This window comes from Podarcis erhardii, assembly GCF_964252035.2.
Source record: "Podarcis erhardii genome assembly, chromosome: 2".
In the NCBI taxonomy this organism is placed as follows: domain Eukaryota; kingdom Metazoa; phylum Chordata; class Lepidosauria; order Squamata; family Lacertidae; genus Podarcis; species Podarcis erhardii.
The window spans coordinates 60,449,288-60,467,234 of NC_138498.1; the positions used below are offsets into that span (position 1 = coordinate 60,449,288).

The 17,947-nt window shown below is 42.6% G+C and overlaps 1 protein-coding gene across 2 annotated transcripts in view; it reads right to left on the minus strand.

Annotated features, from left to right (window-relative positions):
• TRPC7 (transient receptor potential cation channel subfamily C member 7) overlaps positions 1–17,947 on the minus strand; it is a 122,801-nt gene that overhangs the window by 15,235 nt on the left and 89,619 nt on the right. Inside the window, exons 7-9 of one of the 2 annotated variants that reach the window (XM_081850356.1) lie at positions 14,701–14,965; positions 8,362–8,557; positions 3,633–3,854 (exon numbers count right to left, since the gene is read on the minus strand). In XM_081850356.1, the coding sequence (XP_081706482.1) occupies positions 3,633–3,854; positions 8,362–8,557; positions 14,701–14,965 (683 nt within the window). The remainder of the gene's footprint in view (positions 1–3,632; positions 3,855–8,361; positions 8,558–14,700; positions 14,966–17,947) is intronic. The other variant, XM_081850355.1, reaches the window with a different exon arrangement.

A 17,947-nucleotide genomic window follows, 5' to 3' on the forward strand; every position in this document is an offset into this window, starting at 1 on the left:
TGGAGGTTTAAGTAGATTACGTAAGGTGCTTTACAGATGGGTGAAATTCATAAAGCAAAGGGTTATTCCAGAATTGGTATCACAGTTGGCTGCACCTAGGAATGAAAGGATCCCTCTTGTTCCATCCCATAACTACGCTGGAGATTTGCACATTCAGGTGTTCTGCTCCACCACCTTCTGCTGACCTGCTGCACATTCCTTTTCAGTTCTACCAGAACTAAATAAGGTATTTGATTATGTCCTCTCATCTGCTTTTTTCTTCCCACCCAGTGTGCATTATTATGCTGCTGGCTGGCTGCTGACCTTTCCTTCGTTAGACAGATTGCTGGTTAACAGCCCAGAATGCTAAATAGTTGGGGCTTTCTGCTTCATGAAACACCTAGTGAAAAATTCTCTCTCTATCTCTATCTCTATCTCTATCTCTATCTCTATCTCTATCTCTATCTCTATCTCTATCTCTATCTCTATCTCTATCATCTCTATCTCTATCTCTGCCCAGTACAACCAGTAATGTAGTGGAGCAGGGACAGGTAGGGACAAAGTGCAACCACTTATTTCAGAACAGAAATTATGAGGTTTATGAATTTACTTCCCACAACAGTCCCTTTCTATGCTGTCTATAGATGCAGAGGGTTCTGGGACATATGTAGCATCCTACATATGTTATTAGGCTACATATGTTAACTAGGCTACATATGCCTAGTTATTTTCCACAAACTGCTAGCAACAATTCTATTGGGCCACTCGGTGATACGGGTGGGGGATTTCCCAGAATATATCCAACGGTCCCTATGGCTCTACAACAAAGGAGGAAATCAGTAGTGTGCCGGGGGGGGGGGAGTAGCTGACTTTCAAGGAAGCTTGCCCTTCATTATTGATTTTCTCACTGAGGAATTCAGTTCTCTGAAACACACTTGGAAAAATCACTGTTTCCGCTGATTGTATGGCCTTGGAAAGGAGCTTGAAAATCCTTTGAAGCCACTTTTTCAGCTGATTATGCTCTGAAGGATCTATAAAGCTCTTTAAATATGCAGCGTTCTCCTCATGCATCAGAAACAGAAAATTACAGAAATGGTAATCTATCCCTACCATATTTTGTTCTTTTTGTACAATGGAGCTTGAGATGCTCTGCTGCTTACTTGGTTGCGATGTCACATATTCTTTGGTGTGTATCCAAATTTCTCTTTCTAGTTCCTTTCCCATACACAGTGGTTCCCGAAGCTTTATTAAGGAACCTACTGTTGTAATAAAACTTCAAAACAACAACACTACAGTGGATATGGTCCTGTTTCTCACTCCTCCAGATGATCTTTTCAGTTGATAAGGGTGAAGGACACCCTGCAGGTACAACTGCTGTGTTCAGGGGGAGGCTTATCCAAAGATGCTCGCTTTGGATACCCTAGAACAGGAGCAGGAAACCTGTGGTCCTCCTGTTGTTGCTCAACTGACTCATCACCCCTGACTATTTGTCAAGCTGACTGGGGCTGATGGGAGCTGGAGTCCAACAGCCTCTGGAGGGCCCCAGCACCTGTAGCCTAAAATATTTCAGCAACATCTCAGGAACCAGATAGCTTGGAAAACATAGTTATCCAGGATACCACAGCCCATACCGTTGATTTAGATGGCTTAGTCAACAGCCGCTGCCCGGTTATTAATTGCCTCAAACTGGAAAGGGGGAAAAGTACCAACAGTAAGGGAATGGCAGAATAAGTTACTAGACTATGGAGAAATGGCTCATTTGACAAATAGATTAAAGGGAAATACAAAACAATCATTCACGCAAAAATGGGATAAGTTCAAGAAACACCTACAAAAATATAATGACATAACTTCTATGGCAATGTTTGAATGACCCTTGTGTAAATTAAACATTATTAAATTAGGAAAAATGGTACAATATTTTATAAGAAAGTATTAGAAAATATATTAAGAGTAAGGTAAGAAGTAAAAGTACAAGTTGTAAAAGTTGTAAATGTAACTTACATCAGGAAATGACTGGAAGTCTATTTTGACATAGTTTAGTTTATTGGATTTTACTTTGGTTTGTTTTTGTTTAGTTAGAAAGTATAAGAAAAGAGCACATATAAGTACAAGTTTAAATCAATATTTAACGGTATAATTATTTAAGGTTGCTATTATTATTATTATTATTATTAGTTTTACCTTTTCTTTGTACGTGTATTTAAGATTGTGTATGATATCCTTGGATGTCAATTAATAAAAAATAAAATAAAATAAAATAAAAAGATTTCGATGGCTTAGAGAACTACATTCCCCAGGATTTTTTCTTGCACCTAGGACACTGCTATAGAAGCAATGCACAGGACGGATGGAGGAAACAAAAGAGCAGGAAAGACAAGCACCCATCTATAGAAACAGACCTGGCTGCCTTTGTTAGGAATGTTCTGGAAAAAGGAAGGAGCAGCGGAGCAGGACCCAAGGTTTCATGGAGGTTGTGGAATGGATTGAGAGACACAACTGGAAACCTTGCTGCATTCTCAGTGACATCAGCCTGAGAAAGTTTTTGAATTTGGAATTGGTCAGCAGGGTGTGGAGAGAGAACTGACTTTCTTTTGGAAAATAGCTCAGTTTGCCAAGGCCAGTTCCAAATTAAGCCAGAAGGAGCTAATTCATCACTAAAAAGAGCAGTTTCTATGTAACTGATATTACTGTAATTATTGGCGAGTTTTCTTCGTCAAACCCCTGGGGAAGACTGTGCAGGTTCAAAGCCTATGAGGTTTTGAAAGTCATGGTCTGAGTGAACACCTGCCGTCTAATTTTTTTTTTGGGGGGGGGAGTGTCATGATTATTTTGCTGCTGAGAAAAACTATACATTGAGATGCGGGGGTCATATCATTGTAATAAAATTCTCTTTTTTGTCTCTACCCCCCCCCCTCTACTCCACCCCCAACTTCATAAACTCTGGACAAAGAACCAGCAATAGGATAACATTCTTGAATAGCAGCTGATGCATCTGGCTATAGCACAGTGCAGCCACATGACCAGGAAAGCTGTCTGTGGACAAACGCCGGCTCCCTTGGCCTGAAGTGAGATGAGTGCCGCACCCCATAGTCTCCTTTGACTGGACCTAACCATCCAGGGGTCCTTTACATTTGCTTCCTGTTCTCCTTGCTGCACAATTGCTTTTTCTATGACTCTGCAGAGCAAATTCAAGCCACACCAATGCACAGGGAGACTGTGGATGTATTTTAGCTTTAGGAGCGCTAGAGCAGGCTTCTTCAACCTTGGCCCTCCAGATGTTTGAGACTACAATTCCCATCATCCCCGACCACTGGTCCTTCTAGCTAGGGATCATGGGAGTTGTAGGCCAAAAACATCTGGAGGGCTGAGTATGAAGAAGCCTGCACTAGAGTGACACTCTCTCATATTGTGTCACATTTCCATTAAGGCTGGCCACCACATTTTTAAAGCAGTGTTCTTCAGCTTCAATTCTTGGTGGACTTCCATCAAACATGACCACTGGCTAAGCTATCTGATGACAATGAGAGCTGTCATCCAGCAACATCTGGGGACTCAAGGTTGAAGAACACTGGTTTAAACAAAATGATTAAATGAAAGGATGAATGAACAATACCCCACCCACAACTTTTGTTAGAAATAAAAGGACATACCCTTAGCTTGGAATTCAGCATGCCCATCTCGAGATCATTTTCACAGTTTTTGGCCTTGGATTTGCAGAGTTTTATGAGGCACATTTTAATTCTCATTATGAGATAATAAAACGACTTAGGGCTTGGCACTAGGTTAAAAGGAGCAGGTAGAGTCCTTCCCTCATCAAAATATGAAAGCCAAAGCTTGGCACGTGCAAACTTCCATTCCACATCTGCATCCTCCTGCAAAAGAAACAAAGGGGGGGGGGTTGCTTTTTAAAAGATGGCAATATTACCATTTCAGAAGACAACCCAGTTTATATCATTCCACAGATGGGCAATACATTTGTTGGGACCAACCAAAATGTCTCAAAAGAGCAGCAAACTTTTGATTCTCCAGATGTCTTCCTCAGGCAAGATTAAAAAAGAAATACTAAGCAGTGTGTACATGCTTTTAAATAAATAAGGGAGGGTGGGATGTACAAAACCTAGGCTTATCTTGGAGGCATGAGGTTGTTTATAGACTCAGTCCCAGATGGAAATTGCAGGCTGAATTAGTCCCTCCTAGGAACTACAGATGTCAGGTCATACACCTAGGAATTCTGGGATAAAGAAGCAATGGTTGCTCCTCATCCCTATAAATTAAAGTCTGGCTTGCAACCCAGACCTTTCCCAAACTTTAAACAAAACACACAGGCTCCTGGATAGGTAAGCTCATTGTTACTAGAACAGTCTTGAAAAGGTGCTTTAAAAAGTGCTTTTGATTTTGATCTTCTTGCACAGGTGCCAAAATGTGACGAGAACCAGCTCGCCATCCGTAAATAATCAGTCTCACGCCAAGATGGGTTGAAGAAGTCTGGCCGCAGCTCTCTCTAGAAGCTGCTGCCGCCCCAACCTTTATTGTGAGTCCCAGAAAAGATACAAATTCAAGGAGAGAGCTTTGCCTCAGTCAGCAGATAAAAGACAATACAATACATTAGTCTCATGTTCTCACACCAGACCACGTATTTGATCATGTTATACTACGTGGACCAATCATTGGATGGCATGAGCTGTCCACGCGCTGCTCATGCTTCCAAGCAATGCTTTCTGCTATGGAATCATCCTTGCAATAATAAGAACTTTTGCCCATGCTCTTATGGACAAATGACCATATTCCCACATCCCCTCTTTTCTTGTTTATATTATAAGAGGGACCATTAGTACAATTAGCAAAATTTTTCTTAACCATGTTCTATTAGGTAGCCAAGAAAACAACCATTCCATGGATCAAAACCTTTGGGTGGATTCAAAGAATTATGGGCTATCATTTGTTCCATATAATCAGTAGTAGCAGAGATATTAGTCAATCGATCAGATATATACATACAACAATGAAAATGAATCAAGGCACAAACTCCATCTTAGGAAGCAAGGATTACAGCTAAAACATAAAAAATTTTAAGCGCTATATCTCTTATTTCTGACATTTATTTCAAAATCATTTTTCTCAGCAGCTAAAAAAAGGCACTAGCCAAGCATATCCCGCTTGCTGTAACTAAAAAGATTGCAACAAGGTAGAGAACAGAGCCCATTGTCTTCTCAGGCCCTGCTAAAGAACCACATTGCAACTTGCTCTCTGTCCGGGAACCATGCCAAAGCACAAGAATGAAACAACTGGAACACACTGAAACCTCCTCACCCCCTGTCCTGCCAAGAGTCCACAATAGTTCCAAGACAGCTTTCTGTACATGCTCAGGGGAACACACCATGGGGCAGGACTCCTGAGGGAGGAGAGAAGAAGAAGAGATCTGGGGGGTAAAATCCAAGCGATGCCAGTATAGCGAGGGCATCCTTCAAAGGCAGGCTCACTTCCCAAACAAGAGGCAACAAAACTGTCATGATATTTGATGGTTGAAGTGGCTTCCCAGGGAAAAGGGAGGCCAATGTGGTAGAGACGAAGATGGCCTTTCAACGTGCCGGGAAACACTGGAACAGCTGTAGAAGGTGACTCCATCCAGGGCACGTCAATATGGCGATGTCTCCAGCTGCAGGGCGGGTTGAGGTCAGAAGGCAGATTCCCACAGGCAGACAGCGTAAAATACGGTCGCAAGGCGCTGGTGTCTTCTTGGGCGAAGACGAAGTGAAGTTCAGCAGGCGTAAAATCCCTTCTGCCAAATACCCAGGGTGGCCAGTGTGAGATCTAAGATGTGCTTCATAAAATTGACAAGTCCTGGCCTGTATCAAAGATGGGGCACTTTGTGCTGGGGTGACATAGCTGTGTGGTAGATCTACACTGCGCATGAAAATGACCCACTTCGCCACATCCAAAACAGGTTTTATCCTTGGCAGGATTTTGGGACACGGTGGTGGACAAAGCCGTGGCTAGCAGGCAATCAGTCCTCACCGATTGGCAGGCTTTAAGCATATCTGCAATGGCTATATTGGGAGTTGTCATCAAAGGGCATAGTGCTTGCTTACAGTCCTCATTCGCATTATCAAACGCAAGCTGGCGGACAATCACTTCTTGGGCTGCTACGTCTTGAACTTGTCGCTTAAGGGTGTTATACAAGCAATCGACAAATTGTCCAGAAGGCTCTGTAGGATCCTGTCTGACGCTGCCCCAACGGCCATCTCGCTCATTTTTGTCATCAGGTACAGAAGACAAAGCTTCCTCAAATCAAACTGTTCGTGCCAGGCTGGGCCTCCCCCCGGGGCGGCAGGAGCAATCACAGGAAAGAGATTAGGAGTTGTAGAATCAAAGGCCAGCAACGGAGCAGCGGCGCGAAGGGCCTCTTGAAGTGGGGTGGAAGCGGTGCCAGATGCCTTGGGCAGAGGAGGTAGGGGCTTTGGAGGTACATAAACCGGAGGATTCGAAGAAGGCAACGTGGGATGCAGAGGCAAAGGAGGAGCCAAAAGGACAGGTGAAACAGGCAATGAGGCAGCCAGGAGGATATTTGCAGGAGTTAAGCTTGACATAGCTTTGTAGACTTTACACCAGGCATGCAAAACTTTGATATCAATTTTAGGATGGTTCTGGAAAAATTGCCCTATTTTTTCCCAGTCTTTTAAATTCAAAGTGCCATTTTGAGGATACCAGGGGCAGTGGGTGTCCAGAGCTAATATAAGCGCTTTGAGGTCGGCATCAAGTACAACAAGGTTGTTACTGGCAAGAGGGAACTTAAGTTCATCAAAAAAATTCTTTTGTGGCGCCGAAAGAGACTGCCCCATAATAGCAAAAAGGGTGGGAGCACTCACCGGGGATCCAAAGTGGATGAAAGACGCGTCTGAAACCCGTGCCGGGCGCGGTGAGTGCTGAGAGGGCCGCAGCCCCAAAGTCCGAAATCAGTCGAAGTCCGAAAGAGACTGCCCCACAAAGGCAGAAGGACAGGGAGCACTCACTGGGATCCGAAGCGGATGAAAAAGGTGTGGTGAGCGCTGAACGATGAGAAACAACGTGGAGTCTGAAGGTAGTCACACGGGGCACCAAATGACGAGAACCAGCTCGCCATCCGTAAATAATCAGTCTCACGCCAAGATGGGTTGAAGAAGTCTGGCCGCAGCTCTCTCTAGAAGCTGCTGCTGCCCCAACCTTTATTGTGAGTCCCAGAAAAGATACAAATTCAAGGAGAGAGCTTTGCCTCAGTCAGCAGATAAAAGACAATACAATACATTAGTCTCATGTTCTCACACCAGACCACGTATTTGATCATGTTATACTACGTGGACCAATCATTGGATGGCATGAGCTGTCCACGCGTTGATCATGCTTCCAAGCAATGCTTTCTGCTATGAAATCATCCTTGCAATAATAAGAACTTTTGCCCATGCTCTTATGGACAAATGACCATATTCCCACAAAAATGTTTTGTCCTGAAGTAACCGTCTGCAAAAATGCTGCTCATAACTTCCTGGCGATGTCTTCCAGTTCTTTGGCATTTGATCCACTAGAGATCCTCACATAGCACTCTGGACATCTCATCCCTTCTGGTAGGATTATAATCAGGCCTTTTCTTTCTTTCTTGATATGGTCTTATTCCTATAACGTGGTTCTTTTTCAGACGTAGGATGTGCAAACAAGTTCATTTCTCAGTTTAAAAAATTCACTGCTACATGACTGTCAAAGGAGCCAAGACACAAATAACAATTGTGGGAGGGCAATTCAAGGTGAGCACTGCCTGATTTGATCTAAATGGCATCTTTCTTCTGTCTTTCCACTTGTACCTTCGGATCTTCAGATTAATTATTGTTTGCTGAGTGAAAACCAAAAAGCTATCAGCGTCAGTAAGAGAATGTGGCATCTGCTGACAGTCCATTCTTAAATCTGCACCATGATAAATGCAGGATGCTTACTGAGCTTTTAAAAACCTCTCTTCTGGTGTAATGTTGTGTTTCACAGGGATTCAAATATAACTACTTTACAAAGAGGTAGCAGCAAACAACCATCCTATTTTATGGTTAGTAGGCTGGGGGCAGGTTTAGCCATATTGTGCCCCATCACCCAAACCCAGATTAGAAATACTGTACACAGAAATGTTGCCTCAAGTGATCTTGAAATCATTTGCAAATTAAATAGAGGAAACCCACTGGATAGAGATGGATTTTGTCCTTAGAGAGAGCAAAGGCCACAGTGATGGAACTGGGCTCCTTTGGGAGGAAGAGTGGGCTAGAAATTTATAAATGACCAAGTGAGAAAAAAAGATGATCTTCCTTTTCATAATATATAGTCACCAATCAAATTTGCTACATCATCACATTTTATGTACCTTACCTCAATTTCCTGATAGGAATTGTTGATCATGGCTATTAACATGTTGAGGAGCACAACCACCATGGTGACGTTATAAACTCCATAGAGGACATATCCAATGTTCTCAATAAACTTGTGGTCGTACTTCAGCACCACTGATATTACCTCAGACAAACCAAATATGGACCAGAATAAGGTTTTAAAACTTTCTTCTACCCTAAAGACAAAAAAAGATTCTTTAGTCCTCCATAGATACCTTGTCTCCATGTGATCACAGGAGCTGCAAGTACAACTAGGCAATATCTTCTGAAGTGATAAAGATACATGATGTCCTAAGAGGCTAAGAGCACTGACGATCAGTATCACACCCTTACATTGGCTGATTTTCCCATTTCCAATTTTAGTCTGGATCTGGACTATGAATCCATACAGGGTTTCAATATTTCTATTGGCAGTTCACTAAATCCTCCATGGATCACTGGTTAAAAGGTAAAGGTACCCCCTCACCGTTTGGTCCAGTCGTGAACGACTCTGGGGTTGCATGCTCATCTCGCTCTATAAGCCGATGGAGCCAGAGTTTGTTTGCAGCTCCCAGGTCATGTGGCCAGCATGACTAAGCCGCTTCTGGCAAACCAGAGCAGTGCATGGAAGTGCCATTTACTTTCCTGCCAGAGGGGTACCTGTCTATCTACTTGCACTTTGTGCTTTCGAACTGCTAGGTTGGCAGGAGCAGGGACTGAGCAACGGCAGCTCACCCCGTCGCAGGGATTCAAAAAGCCGACCTTCTGATTGGCAAGCCCTAGGTTTTGTGGTTAAATCTGAACTAAACACACACCCCCCTTAAATCTTACCTTATGCATAAGAACACAAGCTGCATAGCCAAGGCTCAGTTCTTTTATTTAATTTTGTTTGTTTAAAACATGTACACTATGTGAAGAATTTATTTCTGATGGAATGATATGCCCATGGTGTTCTGAGGAGACTCCTGAATCACTGAGATGATAAGATCTACGGTAATCGAGGGGTGAGAATCCTCAGGCCCTGGCCCTAAATGTGGCCATCTGGGGCAATCTTACTTTCTGGACTCTCACTATGGCACACCTTTCATTGGAGCACACAACTCACTGGCCTTGTTCCATATCCTCAAGTGATTTTGCTTGCTTGAACTGTGTCCTTGAACTGTGATGATGCCTTTTGCTCACCCAAATAAATGGAGAGATGCATACTTACTTTTGTATACCTTCCTATACACAGGTAAGCATCACACCTGTTGCTTGGCATTACTCTACAGCAAATGAGCTAAACTAATGAGTATTATTGCATCCTTACACTGCTTTTCCTTTTAACAGTTGAAGGGTTTTGAAAACTACATATAAAGAACTGTAAAACAGTTGTTCATATAAGCAGAGGCATGGCTTCTGTTCTTCCATTAAGCAGAACATTTCCCAGTAATAATACCTTTTATAAATGTTTGAAGGTTGTCATCTAAATCACTTAGCCAACTGAAATAAAAAACCTTGACCCCAGCAGTATCCCTCTATTAACCTTTTATTTTAATTTGGAAGGGTGCCACTATTTTTTCATGTCCTCCCAGCAATGTTTATATATTAGTGTCAAAACTGCTATTTTCCCTCACAGCTTAAGCATTAACCTCTGTTTTGGAATGCTGCCATATTTCCCTTGAAAGTCTCATTGTTATGCAGGCATTGTGAGTCTGTGACCACAATGGTCCAATACATATTAAGTGAATGAGGTAGAACAGAAAATGGCACCCACTTCCCATGTCAAAGAGCCTGTCCAGAGCCTGCCAAATTATTTTGGCACTTGAGGTAAAAAAAAATAAAATAATAATAATTTTTAAAAGCCCTTACATCTCTTCCCCCAGCCACTTATTGGCAGTAAAATTAATAATAATAATAATAATAATAATAATAATAATAATCTGATGATTTGTTGCCCTTTCATAATTCCCAGGCATAGCTGCTTGAAATGGCAGTTTGAGGCAGTGGGAAACCCATTGTTTAAGTTGTAGCACTTTGTGAGGCAGGTGGAGGTTAACATGGAGAAGTCTACCACCAGAACCCCAGTTGGACAGCAGACTGAGGACATGACACAACTGCAGCATATGATAAGTTGACCTCAAGCACAAGAAAGATGGGCATTTATCTGGCACATGGACTCTTTATAATAATATAATAATAATTTATTATTTCTACCCCGCCCATCTGGCCGGGTTTCCCTAGCCACTCTGGGCGGCTTCCAACAAAAGATTAAAAATACATTAAAACATCAGTCATTAAAAGCTTCCCTAAACAGGGCTGCCTTCAGGCATCTTCTAAACATCAGATAGTTCTTTATCCCCTTGACATCTGATGGGAGGGCATTCCACAGGGTGGGCGCCACTACCGAGACGGCCCTCTGCCTGGTTCCCTTTGGACAAAACTATTTATTTGACTGCCTGAGCACCAGGTTGGTCTGGACCACCAGATGTCCTTTCCTTCTGTGCCCTCCTGCCCCTTACATGTGTGCACAGACCACAACGTTTTGATATATGAGGAATTATTTTGTATTGTTTGACTGTATTTGCTTTTGTTTCCCTTTGGAAAATTCAATTTAAAAACTGTTAGTTTAAAAATGCTCTTCCATCCCAAAGCTGTCATCCACATAAACTACTAGATGTCAGAAAAGAAGAGTTTTAGTTACTGGATTTTTGGTCTTTGATCTTCCTGAGATCCAGTTCAAGGTTTTCTATTGTTTTTATGGAGGCACGTTCATATGGAGCCTACTTTCTATAGCGACACAGGCCAAGGGCTCAGAGTTTGTCTGTCCCTTCTATAGACTTCACCCTGTCACATTGACTTCCCCTTCCCCCACCTAATCCAGCTTTGATCCCACTACCTTCTCCCTTTCTGACTCAGCAGTAAGTAGGTCTGACCAGCATCCTAGGGATCCAATAATACCTGCCTCCCCCTCTGTTGCTGCTACTGTGATTGGCCAGGTTGTTGTGGTGGTGGTGGCTCCACATGGCTGCAAGAAGTTTGGATTGCTCCACAAGCCATGCTTAGAGTAAACCCACTAAAATCAATGGCAGTTGAGTTTACTTAAGTCCCGTAGATTTCAGTGGGTCTGTTCTAAGCATGGCTGAGTCTGGATCGAACCTGTTACGTTTGGCACCGTGGTAGTGATCAGATACCCTCCTTCTTCAGTACTGAACAGGTATTTATCCACTTTGCAGAAGGATAAACTGCAGAATGGGGGAAGTGAAGTGAATGATTCAAATTTATCCAGTGAATTAAAGCTGCAAGCCGAGTCTGAAGCCTGCTGGCTGCTTCTCTCTTGCTGCAATACACACAATCTCCCTTACTATATTGGCATCTACATATATCTGTCTCCAGAGGGAGATGGGATTTTTCCATTACTACACATCACAAGCTCAACAGAGGATATTACGATCTTTCATCAAACAAAGAATTAACACCACATAGTAATATGTGACATTAAAACCATGCAGGAAAAAAAAATGTGGCAGACAGCTGAGCTGCGTGCTGACTTCTCCTTGTTTCAGTAAGCATGAGGCTTATTTCCAGGAGGACACATCACTTATGTAAATCTCTCCTGCATAATTTCTCTCCTGTCTGAAAAAAGCATTAAGGTGTCTTTCCAGATGAATATTTTTGCTGTAAAAATTTAAGTGTTGTAGGCCGAATGTACCTATCCAGAATGCAGGGGGTGGGTAAGATCGTGGGACTGAGCCCGTCTCTGTATTTGAGACACATTCTCTGTGGGAATCTAAGTGGTGGGCGAAGAGCAGGTGGGGGCATGGTGTGCCGTGCATCCTGGGGGCGTGGTGCCCGGGGGGGGGGGAGGCCCAATGGCACACCACCAGGATTTTGGTGCCAGGGGCGGTACACCCCTGCCCCCCTCTTCCTCCATCAGTGACTAGCCCACAGCTCAAGGTCTTTAAGTTAGTTCCTCCCTATAGCTATATACTAGGGGCTGTACCTTTGCTTGCTTCACTCACCCTTGGCACCTATTCTACCCCCTAGACACTGCCAACTTTACCCTAGACTTGCCACCACCATCCTTGACCTCATTGATCACCCCACACTAACCCTTTAGACCATGGGTAGGCAAACTAAGGCCCGGGGGTCAGATCCGGCCCAATCGCCTTCTAAATCCAGCCCATGGATGGTCCAGGAATCAGTGTGTTTTTACATGAGTAGAATGTGTGCCTTTATTTAAAATGCATCTCTGGTTATTTGTGGGGCATAGGAATTCATTCATTTTTTTCCCCTTCAAAATATAGTCCAGCCCCCCACAAGGTCTGAGGGACAGTGGACTGGCCCACAGCTGAAAAAGTTTGCTGACCCCTGCTTTCGACAGCCTGCTTTCCACCTTATGCCACCACAGCAAAGCAAGTTGACGAGTCAGACCTCCACTTGTGATTTGGAATGGGCATTAGAATGGATTCTTTCCCATAAAATCGGGAAACAAGTCATATTATTTCTGAGCACACTCTGAGATTATGATCCTCGCACACTTGAAACTGTGAGCCAGGGTTGGAATTCAAAGGCAACTTGTGCCCAGCTTGTAATGAACTTGCGATTTCCAGACTGGGGAATTTCATTCTCCTTGTTTCCAAAATTGGCATCATCACTAATGGAAATGTGTAAAATAGGATTATTACTTGCAGCCATGTGACAGTGACCGCTGCATTCCTTTACATTTAATCTCTCAAAGACAAGGAATTTAATTCAGCATAAATTCAAATGTAAATTGCATTTATCTTTTTTAAAAAAATGATGAATTGGAGCACTAAGAAGTGAAATACTGACAGTTGCAACCTGAAATCTGCTATCTTGTACAGCTTCTTTAGGCCACAGCCTTTAATTACAGGATTAGATACTATTTTTCATTTCCAACATCTGTCAAAGGATGTGTGCACTTGAGAGCAGAATTAAGGGCATACAGGCAGTTGAAAATTGGATGATTCATTCTGCTTGACTGAGCTACAAAGTTTTATATTCATGTATATTGTTAAGATGGTACCCAAATAGCACATAGCATTGGGTGGCACAATGAATATGGAAACAGCAGAGGTCAAGTCTGAATAGCCTCAAATCTAGGGCTTTTTAAACAGTTTTTTTTTTTAATGCCCACTCCTGATTTACATGTTGGCTCTCAGGAAAGTTGTAGAACAATGTGTTCAATACACTGATAACACTCATCACTGTATCATCAGCATATGGAAAACCTTGAGCTGCAAAGTCTGTAAGGATTCCTCAACTGCCAGGATTGTCTGGGGTTCGAAAAGATAATATTAGAGAATGTTTGCTGATAAGTCTTGTGATTCAGCTACTCAAAGCTGCATAGCACCCTACACAGCTTAGGTACAAGCTACAGTATCTGAAAGATCGTATTCCCTTATATGAACCTGCCTGGGTTTTGAGATCTTTGGGGCAGGCCCTTCTCTTGATCCTGTGACCCTCACAGGCATGCTTGGTGGGGACATGGGAGGAGAGGGCCTTTTTAGTAGCTGCCCCCAGACTTGGGAAATTCCTTCCTAGAGTAGGGTCTCTCCTTGCTGCCCTTCCACTGGCAGGTGAAGACTTCCCTGTTCTAACAGGCTTTTGGGAACTGGCTGCTTTTAATGAAAGGGCTGGTGCTATGCTGTTTTTATTGTAATTAATTGTATGTTTAAACCAAATTTTATATATGTATATAGCTTTAATCCTATCAATGTTTAATTGTTTTTCAATTATAGTTTTTTCCTTATGTTTTTAGCAGTTCTTGTTTTTATCTTTAAACTGTCTTGAGTCCCATCAGGGAAAAAGTTGGAGTAACAACAACAACAACAACAACAACAACAACAACAACAACAACGAAGACAAGTGAAGAGAAATGGCTTGGGAAAGAGAGGGGCAAACATAGCAAATCAGTGGTTTCATCCAACCTTCCCTAAGCATCATACTTAAAGCCAGGGCTTTTTTCCAGCTAGAACTCACCAGAACTCAGTTCTGGCACCTCTCAGAATGGCGCCATTGCCATTCTAAGAGAATGAGGAAGGAGTTCATGGTGAGTTCCGGCACCTATTTTTTCTAGAAAAATAGCACTGCTTAAAGCAAAGGGCGTGATGTGTCATCTGCATTGATCAACCACCAAAGTAAACAGTACTCAAGTTCTTAAATGTGGCACTTCTGCATAAAGTCTATTTTACTACTTCTAATTATTACACAGCGTAGTTCAACGCTTGTTCTATCAAACTGGCATGTAATTTTATGCAATCTGTATAGAACATATACAAAGGCAATCTAGAGAGAAAGCCAGTTGCATCATAAAATGTCCTGCAGAGATACTCACGTCGTAAATGCTGGGTTATATTTTGCACCAAGGTAGTAGGAGTAAAGGTTGAACATTCCAATCATGAAGGCGAGAAACACCATGATGAAAATAACCATGAATTTGAAGATGTCTTTCACAGTCCTTCCCAAAGAGATCTGGAGAGGACCAAAACTTTCATTGGCTGGGAGGATGTATGCAATCCGGGAGAAGCTGAGTACCACTGCAATTGCATATAGTCCTTCTGATATGATCTGAGGATCTGAGGGAAGCCACTTGCTTCTGGCTAAAATGAAACACAAGAGGTGATATATATTATTAATGTGAACAGAGCTAAGGTTCAAGGGGTGGCTGAGGACCCTGTAAATTGCAGTAGGAAGACCCAGGGTATGCTTTCTTTCACCGGGCGTTTCCTGGGGATTTCCTAGATGTTACTGTCTTCCCTTCTTACCCACTTCACTTTACTCTCCCAGTTTCTTCTGTTACCTTTCATTACTGCAGTAGTTCATCTGCAAGATTTCCAGAACAAAATAGTGGGCTTCGGCCAAAGCACAGCACACCAAAGAATAGCCATTAAACTAGAAGACTTCTGAAGGCCACCCTCTATAGGGAAGTTTTTAATGCTTGATGTCTCATTGTGTTTTTATGTTTTGTTGGAAGTTGCCCAGAGTGGCTGCAGTGACCCATCATAGGGGCCGAGTACAAATAATAAAAGCATCATCATCATCATCATCATCATCATCTTCATCATCTTCATCATCATCATCATTAACTAGCATCACATTTCAGAGGATCAAGGTGCAGCAGATGTCTAAAAGTATATATAAGAACACAGGATATTGTCTTGCACTTACCCAGGCAGACCACTAGTCTGTCTAACTCTGTACTCTCTATAGCAGGCATGCCAATGGCAGTCAGGGATGTGACAAATGTGCACTGCCAGGGCCGGCCTGGGCTGGCCCAAGACATCTTGCTGTTTGAGGCAAAGGACAAGATGGTGCTCCCCTCCCCATTCTACAGATTTACTGGCAACTGAATCTTACTCTGACACTGACAATGGGATAGTGTCCTCCATCACACTTGAGGCAGAAGGTTAAGGGGTTTTTTTTTGGGGGGGGGGGACTATGGGATATATTGCCTTATCACCAAGGACTAGGTGGGAGGAGTGGTGGAGATCAGGAGGAACAGTCAGGGTGCTGCTGCCACTGCTCCCAACATCTGCCACATGAATCAATCACGTGACACTGCCTAATGGTAGGGACAGCCCCAGATCAGGGTTACAGGGAAAGCACAGCAGATCAGCCACTAGGTTAGAAACAGAGAGAAAGGATGGGCTCTTTTTATCAGCTACCAGAATGAAAAAAACATTGCAGATGACATTCCCCCTATAACTTACAGTGGTACTTCTAGTTATGAACTTAATTCATTCTCGAGGTCCGTTCTTAACCCGAAACCGTTCTTAACCTGAGGCGCGCTTTCGCTAACGGGGCTTCCTGCTGCACCGTTGGTGTGCCATTTCCGTTCTCATCCTGGGGCAAAGTTCTCAACTTGAGGTAACTCTTCCAGGTTAGCAGAGTTTGTAACCTGAAGCGTTTGTAACCTGAGTCATTTGTAACTTGGGATACCACTGTATTCCAATTTATATTATCTTTTTCCTTTACTTAATTTTTCTTAACCTAGTGTAGTATTTAGAGGCTTCTGTTGTCTTTTCCTTTTTTTCTTTCACTTAAATTTAGTAAATATGTTTACAAAAAGAAATGAGGAAACTCAGCCATCCAATACTATGATTATTCAGAACAAAGATGCTGACTCTGAACTATTATAAACAGACAGACACACAAATACTGTAACTAAGAAGAGAAATAATAGGCAGAAATTTCAAGTCTCTGACAGGCCCTTGTCTGAATGTCTACTTTTATGACAACTAGTTTGATATTTTAGTATTTCCATTTTTGTGTAGAATTCTGTGAATTACATTACAGGAAAATCCTTTCTTGCTGGTTCACTTTGTACTTTGGAATAACGCTGATTACACAGTTGCTCCACAAGAGGGAGCACTTACCCCACAATATGTAATAGCAGAAAGGTAAAATGGTCTAGCAGTGTCAAAAAAGAATATAATCCATATGCATGCCCTGCTTAGTGACTGCTTTACTATGTGTGTGAGCAAAGTTTATCCTGACACATTTTCTTAGAGAAAATGTAAATTATTTCCAAGTGTTCTGCATCTGGGTGTTATAAGGAATCGGCATTGCTCTTCTAAATTCAATAAAAGTACATTGTATCACATTACATCTGAATGCTGTTATTCTTTCCTGGCTTCCCTGTTCTGCAGGTTTTTTTCCAGGCAACTGTATCAACAGAGCCCAGAAGATGTATGGCTCAAAATTATGGCAACTTTGTGTGACAGAAGAAAAACATTTCAGTCTACTTTTGGTGACCTAGTCCTGAAACAGCTACAATCCTGTTTCTACAATTGATGACAAATTACATTAACGCACCAAAATCCAAAACTCTAGAATGGATTATGGAGGCCCAAACAGATTCTGCTGTGCATTCCAAAGATGTATATAGGGATATAGGAGGTTGAAATCAGGCAAAACCCAGGCACTTCTGCGCACAAATCACCCCTTACATTTAAGGAGGCACTACAGACACAATTTGCAAGTGAGAAGCAAAGACTGAGGGGTGTAGTGCTTAACCCTCCACTTTCTCCTGCAACCCCCCCCCCAGATGCTCTCCCCCCCATGAAAGCTCTGCATGTATATTTGATATCAGACAGGGAAAACAGCTTGGAAAGCAGGGGAAAGATTAAGGTTAAGTACCCACTCTTTGAACCTGCATGCTTTTGCCTGCAAATCACCACCATCACCTTTACAGTGCAGACATGCTGCTGGGTTTCCAAATGCATGTTGGCCACTGATCATTCAGTTTTGGCCTCACTTGTATTTCCTCATCGGGAGGAATCTGTATCAATGCATTTTGACAACAAGCTCACAGTGTGGGAATGGTGCCTTGAAATGGGATTTTAGTTTTGCAAAACCTGATTCTGGAAATCTGCCATCTGTCATCCGACCAGACAAAAGTTGGGTTTTTGTTTTTGTTTAACCTTGTGCCCTTTTACTAAGGAGCTGCTGGCAGTCAGTGATAACTTTAGCTGAATGTTTCTTTTCCTTTTACCCCTTGGAGAAATACTAAGGGGTCCTACCCTAGCAGTGAGTCATATGCCAATGCTTCCCCAGGAGTTTCACCTGCTAAATGTACATAC